The 8609-nt window shown below is 48.5% G+C and overlaps 1 protein-coding gene across 1 annotated transcript; it reads left to right on the top strand.

Annotated features, from left to right (window-relative positions):
- The first annotated feature begins 715 nt into the window (after positions 1-715).
- Positions 716-8211, top strand: LOC136137138 (peptidoglycan recognition protein 3-like). The gene is given in 6 exon segments (XM_065895555.1): positions 716-764; positions 1936-2043; positions 2925-3126; positions 5304-5422; positions 6360-6512; positions 8009-8211. Coding segments are annotated over 6 exon segments (834 nt in total).
- Positions 8212-8609: the final 398 nt, after the last annotated feature.

The raw sequence follows: 8609 nt of genomic DNA, 5'->3' as shown, positions 1-8609 counted from the left end.
TTAATGGAATAACTATGAAGTCCTCAGCAAATACTTGGAAAATAGGATGTGACAGTAAATGGTAGCTGCTATTATTTATTACTATTCTCACTCAAGAAGAAGTTAGGTGAGCATCTGTCAGGGATCTTTGCAGGATGGAGGACCGAACTGGATGACTTAACACACATCTGACTCAGGTAGCGCTGGGGATGAAGCCCACCCCTCCCCCTATTGTAGTTTGCTCCTCTGAGCCTCAGTGTTCTCACCTATAAAAATGGGGTTACAAATATCTTATGGGAATTTTATAAGGATTAAATATAAAATTGCAGCACTAGAGGTGAAAACATCTACACATAGTTTATTCATAATAGCTACTCAGGGATTTCAGAAATTATTATCTATGTTGGAAGGCCTTAGATGAGGCACCGGGCTCCTAGGAGGGACCAAGAGCTCTCAGGGTAATAGGAGGCTGGTGAGGGAGGTGGCTAGACGGAGGTGTTAGCACCCTCACCTTTACTGAGCACCTGCCGAGGGTCAACCCTGTGCTGGGGACCCTGAGAAGCCTCGCCAGGTGCTGGCCCCAGGAGGTGCACAGGTTTGGCGGGGAGGCAGACGGGGGCCATGTAATGGGGTGGGAGCCCTCTTTGAAGGGTGAGGACGGCCGGACTAACTGTCGGTGTCTCTCCCAGGGCTGTGGTCTACACTCTCCCTGTTGGTGACCTACTTCCACAGGAGGATGCTGCTGTGGCTTCTTCTCATCTCTGCTCTGGATCTCGGGGCCTGGGGTAAGTTTCTTTCACTGGGCCACAAGTGATTTTGGCATCAGCCCCAGCCTGGTTTCATTTGGAAATCATCCTCTCCAGTGTCCTCACTCCTCCCCACGAGCTATGTTCCCCTTCAGAGCCTGGCTCAGGTGCCCCCACGCCCTGCTGAGATGGGCTCCCATCCTTAGCAGCCTCTCCAGCCTGCCCAGCACACCTTGGCTTCAGTGTCATGGTCAAGTATTTGTTCCTGATGATTTCACAGGACAGAATCGCAGAACCATGGTGGAGACCCTTAGCAACCTCATCCTAAAGACAGAGAAACAGGCCACATTGTGGCAGTGACTTGCCCAAGGTCATCCGACAATTTTGGGGTGGCTGCAGAGTCTAGTGGCTATCAACACAGCTCTGGGGTCAGACAGCCTGGGTTGGAATACAAGTCCACAGCTTAAAACCCATATCGTCTTAGACAAATAACCTCTCTGAATCTCAGTTTCTCATCTGTATAGAGGAAGTAGTTGATTTGCTTTGCTTATCTCACAAAGTTGTTTTAAACCACAAAGCTGATAGTGCCCTTGAAAATGCTTTGTACATTACAGAGCCAGCCTGTGAGAGGTGATATGGGTGACATTGCTGGTTCTAGTGGCTATTGCCCCCATGACCTCTGGTACCGAATAGGCAGAGGGGGATGAGGCATGTTCGTGATGATTAATCCTCCATTAATCCTATCTAAAAAAATCAAGTTTGTGAGGGCAGTCACAACGATCTGTAAATTTCTGTATTTCAAGAACCTTGTCTGGATCACTAGGTGCTTAATATATGAATACGTGTTAACGTGATGATGGCCATCTTGGTACATGACACTCTGATCTATTAATTTGTATACCAGTGAACTGGGACAGGCAGAGCTGCTCAGATGAGGAGGCAGGAGAGACTGCACTGAGTCTGAAATGGAGGGAGGCTTGGGGAGGATGGGGAGAGTGAAGGCCTCATTGGGGCAGATGCGAGAGGCAGAGGTGGAGTGAGGCCAGATGCATCCGTGGTTTTCCTCTTCTTTGTTTCCCAGAGGAAGTCAGGTGACTTGGGGAGGCCCAGAGGCTGTTGGCTGGGGGGGCGGGGGGATGTGGAGCCTCTGCCTAAGAGCTGGTCCAGGTGTTCTCCGAGGACCAGCACCAAGTGCAGTGTTCCTTCCCAGGGGATTCCCCACAGTTGTCTTGGAATGAAACCCAAGCCAGAGGGCTGTCAGAGAAGCTTCTGGACCTGTTTGTTGGCATCTCACAGCTCATTCTCAAGGGTCGCAGTGGTGAGGCCGTTTGGGGGTGGCCTTGGGCTTCTTAGGGGGCCAGAAGTATTTCTCAGGACGTCACTATGGCTGGGCTGGGTGGGTGGGGTGGGGTGGAACCCCAACTATTCCCCTGGATTGTCCTGAGTCCTTAGGCAAAGCTGGGTTCCAGGAAAGAGACGAAACCCAGGGAGAAAAGACAAGGGTCCCAGTCCCCAGCTCTCAGGGTGGAAACTCTGCATCCCTCAGAGAGCTCCTGGGAGCCCCCAAGTAAGGATAGTGAGGGAGAGCTGGGGAGGTCCTGGGTCCTCTGTGGGGCTCTCACGGTCCTGCCCACAGTGTATTTTCATCTGAAGGAGGGAGACCTGTACTCACTGTTCATGGGGCTTCCTGTGGGCTTTGCCGGGGAGAGTGAGGAGAGTGGTTTGAGGAGAGCGGCAGAACTTTCCTCAGAGAGTCATGTTCTGAGGGGACAGCCGATGAAAGGCAAGTCAGACACTGGGGCAAATGCTGGTGGGCACCACGCATCCCGAGGCATCCATGCTGACGTGCTTCATGAGAAGTAGGCTCAGAACCCCGGGGTAGGGCGGGGGGTGCTGCTGGGACTGCTTTCTGCAGGCAGAGAAGAAATGAGGATGGGCAAAGTCCTCCAGGGAAGTACAAGGAGGAAGTGTTTGGAGAACAAGGCCACTTGACTTCCCAGCCTGAGTGTGGAGTCTGCATGGGGATTCGTTTTACCCTAAACAGGATATGGAGATGGGAAGGGGTGGCTGTGGTGATGCAGGCCTCCTCCTGGGGCCTCTCCCATCACAGAGGACCCAGGGTGGCCTGGACAGCCTGTGGCGGACACGGGCAGGACCTTAGCATGCCAGCCTGTGGTTCCCCCCCGAACCCCCCACGAGGTGCATCCACCGTTGTCTCCCACAAGGAGTGGGGGTTGAGATTCCTGACCTGCAGGGCCCAGGTGACCCGGCCTGTGGCCTGTGTCATCATGGACCAGCTTACAGAGATAGAGTGCCAAGAGCAGAATGTGTGCAGCTGGAAGCTGCGAGGCCTGCAGTCCCGTTCAGTCTACAACGCAGGCTGGTGCGATGTGGCCTACCTGTAAGAGGCTGGTGGGGTCCCCGGAGCCCACATTCGAGTTATCCCTCTGAGAGGGTCTCCTGCTCCCCCTTCTCTGTTTTTCTTAATTTCCCATTCATGTTGCTTTTCTAATGAATTAAAAAATGCTAAACAAACAAAATCCAAAATCCCCCAGGGGTCATGAGGAAGACAGCTCTGAGCCATATATGTCGATGTGGTCTTAGCCTCTGGGAGCTCCCGGAAAGAAGCAAGAGAGGTCTTGTAATAAGTACACTCGCCCCCTTGGAGATCGAAGAATATTTCAGTTTACAAAGGTCTTTGCAAGTATTACTCAAGTAGGCTCTCCCAGTCACTCTGAGGAATGGGCAGGAGAAATATTACCACCCCTGTGTCACAGGTGAGGATGCTGTGGTCTGGAGAAGTTAGAGAATTTGCTCAAAGTCACTCAGTGAGGGAGCATGGACCCAGAACTATTCCCAGACTGCCTCCTAGTCCTGCCTTGTTCCACTTCTGCACACAGACAGGGCTTTTACCCCGAGAGGTACCAGGTACCCTGAAGGGCCACCTCATAGTGCGACTAGGATCCCATAGGAGATATCCCACTGGGGATGCAAGGAGGAGGGCCCCGTGTTAAAAGCAAATGTGTGAGGCAAGGATATGCTTCCATTGTGTATTGAGTACCCCGTCTGAGGATTATCTGTGGAGTGGAGGCCCACAACCTCCTCTTTCCCCCTCAAGAATCAGAATATATATGTATTTGTAGAAGAAAACAGAGAGAGAGAGGGAATGGTGCTCTCCCCGCTGAATTCTAAAGACAAACATAAATGCTTTCTGAATTATCCACTTTGGAAAGGATAACCCACATTTTCTTCTTGATTTATTTTTAGCTGCAAATAAGTAAAAGCAGCTTGAGGCCCCTGTTTTAGCCACCAGAGCCCCTGAGGGCCAGGGTGGGGGGTCTTCCCGTCCACCCTCTGTGGATGCTGTGTTCACTACAGCTCAGCTGCTGTCCCTACCACTAGTGCCCCCACCGCCCCCCCATTGTCACTGCTGTGTTGTCTACTTCAGCCACTGCATCTCGAAGTCAGGTTTTTGCAGTGACAGTGTAAGAGTCTCCAGTTTGTACCTTGCAGCTGCTGTAGCCATAGGGGCTATTTTCACACTGAACTGACCAAAGGCTGCAGGGACAGAGCAGCCTGTTGAAAGTACTCCAGCAAAGCCAGGGACATGGCGGACACCCTGAGGCCCCAACCTGGTCCTCAGACCAATGTCAGCACAGGGTGGGAGGTCAGCCCTACTCCATTCTGGGTCTCTGGTGACTTCAGGGAAGTGTTCTTTCTGTGCTCAGCTTGCTGTGGAAATTCATGACTTATTAAGAGCTGAATATGGCAAGAGTTGTGAAAACATCAGTTTCGAAGACTGTAACTGGAAAGTGGAGGATGAGAAATTTATAACGAGGAAGAAAGAAAGGAGGAGGTAAAACAACCAAAAAATAGATACATTGGCTTCAAAAAATAAACTGAGAAAAGGAACATCCTAAACAAATTTCTGTGATAAAGAAGAGCTTAGGAATTCCTAAGGAGAAACTGAAGAAAAAGTTAACATAAAGGAATCCCTGAGATATTAGCTCGGTGCTTTGTGACAGCCTGGAGGGGTGGGATGGGGAGAGTGGGAGGGAGGGAGACGCAAGAGGGAAGACATATGGGAACATATGTATATGTATAGCTGATTCACTTTCTTATAAAGCAGAAACTAACACACCATTGTAAAGCAATTATACCCCAATAAAGATGTTTAAAAAAAAAAATGGAATCCCTGAATTCAGGTTGATTGTTTTCAATGTTCAAGTGCTTGGTCCTATAATTTAAAAACATGACGAATGAATTCTCATGCCCTTGAAAAATGTCAAACTAATGTTCTCAGGTTCTTGAGAGTCACACATGTGAATTCCACTTTGAACCAAATGAGTATTTTAAAGTGAGGTTCTGGGAAACACATGTAAACTAAGTCAAAACAAAATTTAAAATATATTCTCACATCTCTTGAAAGTCTAAAATGCGTTATCATCCTCCCTCCCACCGTCATGTCATTGAAGCATAGTATTTTTGAGCCTCTAGAACCCTTTTCCCTTCTGAGGATGGGTGTGAAGTTTCCTGTTACAGGAATTTGCCATTAAATCATGTTTCCTTGCCTGGCAGCTTCCTGGTTGGGGACAATGGCAGGGTGTACAAAGGTGTCGGCTGGAACATCCACGGCATGCACGCCCAGGGCTACAACAGTGTCTCCTTGGGCCTCGCTTTCTTTGGCAATAAGCTAGGTAATGGTCATCCCCTCTGTCCCTCTGCCAGGGAGTTGTCTACACTCTCTTCCTCTGCTCCATTGTCTCAACACTCTTGTCTTTTCAGCCTACATCATATTGTCCTCTTTGATGATGGCCCCTCTCTTGAAGTTCTTTTCTCCTTTGGATTCTATGACATGCATTTTTTGGTTCTCGTTCTCCTCTCTGGTCTGCACCCCTGTGAGACTGGTGAAGCCACCACTGACACTGCTTGAGTTCACAGTTATTGCCATCACTTCTGGAGTCTGAAGTTGACCCTGAGGCTGGGGCTTCAGAGGCAGGAAAACATGGCTTCTCTCTTCCTCCAGCATCTCCCATTGGTAGAACCCAAGCAGTGGCCAGCAAGCAAGTCTGGGAAATGTAGTTTGCAGGTTTCCAGCCCCCTACAGAACAAAGGAGAGCACAGAGCAGGAAGGGAATTAAGAGCCAATAGATAAATAACTGGCACTTGCCAGGACCCTTATCTGCCAACTGGGGCTAGTAATAGCATTTATCTCAGAGGTTTTCTGTGAGGATTACATGAGTTAATGGATGTAAAGAGCACTTGGCCACATGTCTGATTGTAGAGGCTACTAGGTAAATACTGTCACCCTTTTCACCATGCTGGGGCGTTCCTGCTTGGTCAGGTGGGCCTCCCTCTGCATGTAGCTTTCACTGTCTCCCAGTGATCCCACCTAGAGATGGAGAGGATAAAGTTTAGTTTGGCACTTGCAAGAGGTCACCAACTTAGTTTCTAAGAGCTGTGTGCAAGTACTTCCTTGCCTTTCAGCTCCTCTGTCCTGGCTACTGGGCCAGTTTCTGCTCTTCCCACCCATGAGTTATTCAGGCTCAGGTGGTCATCTTGTCTTCCCTCCAGGTCTAGACCATGTTGGAGCTTCTTGCTGACAGTTCTGTGCTCCATGTCATCCTCTTTCAGGCAGCAGGCCCAGCCCTGCTTCCTTATCAGCCACAGAGGATCTGATCTTCTATGCCATAAAGAAGGGTCACGTGTCACTCAGGTATATTCAGCCACTTCTCTTGAAAGAAGAGAGCTGCTTGGTCCCTCAACAGCCACTGATGCCCAGGAAAGGTAAAGCTCCTCAGTCCTGCCTCACCCTCCTCCCAGTTACCACCCAACTACAGTAGGGAATGCTTTTTCTTACTGGTGTTCATTGGTTTCTTGGACCAAGAACATCTCATGCTGAGATCCGGAAAATTCTGAGAGGGCACCTTGCTGGCCTCCTCTCCTTTCCACTAGAACCATATGGCCATGGAACCATACTTGACATAAGTATATATGTACACACATTTTCACTCAATTAGCAAATATTTATGGAATACCAGCCACTCTTCCAAGTACTGAGGATGCAGCAGTGAACAAAACAGAGAAAACTGCACATTTCAGTGGCGAAAGATAGAAAATGAAGACGTCAAAAAGTCAAATATGTATGATGTTAAATGGCATGAGGACTATGGAGAAGAATAGAGCATGAAAATGGGGTGGGGTAAACATATATACATTTTGTGTATATTACATGAATACACATAGACATACACAATCTCTGTCACACACACGTGTACACACATACACAGACACATTTCTAAATGCAAAAACAAGCCAAATTTCAATATGACCACAGCACTGAGAAAAACTTGAATTCACAGATTACACTGACATGAGTATGAATATTCCAAGAAGTGGGGTAATGAAAATTATGCACTATTTTGGAATGAACAAGCAGCAACCTAAAGCCAGTACAATTATAAGCACTTTTGGAAGTTTAACACTCTCTGCTAGAGTGAACCTTTTCTTGGACTCAAGGATACTTTTTTTTTTTTTTTGCGGTATGCGGGCCTCTCACTGCTGTGGCCTCTCTTGTTGCGGAGCACAGGCTCCGGACGCGCAGGCTCAGCGACCATGGCTCACGGGCCCAGCTGCTCCGCGGCATGTGGGAACCTCCCGGACCGGGGCATGAACCCGTACCCCCTGCATCGGCAGGCGGACTCTCAACCACTGTGCCACCAGGGAAGCCCTCAAGGATACTTTTTATTAAGCTTTCTTAGTTGTAAATCTCTAAATGAAGTTTCTCTTGCTTTCAGACAGGTGCTATCTTCAATAATGATAACTCTGACATTTGAAGAGTTCTTTAGAGATTTCAAATTATTTCCGTATGTGTGTGATAAGTTCAGAGAGTCAGCTGATTTCTGCATACTGGCCCTGTTACATAAGTACACACACCTGCATTTAGTTGCAATGCATATTCAAGCATGTAGGTATACTTTATTTTTTGAATAAAATGGCGATGCCTCTGTATGATCAACAGTCCTTTCTCTTCTGTTCAAATGCTGGTTTCCACAGTTGTTATCAGAACCTGCAGAATTTGCCTCTGCTCCTTGCTCCAGCCACCTGGCCCAGACAATTGCTATCAGGACCTTCCCAGAATCTCACAGAATCCCACATGTTAGGATGTGCCAGTGGGTGTCAGAGGTTAGGGAAATTGAGGAGTAACCAGCCTGCAGTTGTGAGATTGTCCACATGTGGGCCCAGGTGAATTCCCATCGCCTTGGTTTTTCCCCTCACCACAGCTTGCCCCAATATCATCACAAGGTCAGCTTGGAAAGCCAGGCAGACACACTGTCCTACAATGAACCTTCCGGCCAAATATGTCATCATCATCCACACCATTGGGGCGACCTGCAACATATCCATGGACTGCCGGATCTGTGTCTGAGATATACAGTCCTATCACATGGACACACAGAACTTCTGTGACATCGGATATCAGTAAGTGGGATTGGTGGAAACTTGACCCTCCTTTTCTTCAGGGCTGTAGGAAGGAAGGCTCAGGGAGGGAGCCAATATTTACCGAGCTCTTCCTTTGTGCCAGGTGCTTTACATAAGACATCATATTTTTATTTGTGCAAGTTTCTGGACTGAGCATCCTTCATTTTTTATTTTTTTATTTTTGGCCACGCCACATGGCATGTGGGATCTTAGTTCCCTGACCAGGGATTGAACCCACATCTCCTGTAGTGGAAACGTGGAATCTTAACCACTGGACTGCCAGGGAAATCCCTGGACTGAGCATCCTTCAGAGCATAGCAGGGTTGGTTATCTCCCGTGGGTGTGTTCTCCACGAGTGGTTGGGAAGACTCTGAAAAGAAGACTTAAAACAACAGTGATAAA

The sequence above is a fragment of the Phocoena phocoena genome, chromosome 1, assembly GCF_963924675.1.
Source record: "Phocoena phocoena chromosome 1, mPhoPho1.1, whole genome shotgun sequence".
Taxonomy (NCBI): Eukaryota; Metazoa; Chordata; class Mammalia; order Artiodactyla; family Phocoenidae; genus Phocoena; species Phocoena phocoena.
This window is presented reverse-complemented; position numbering and strand designations above follow the sequence as displayed.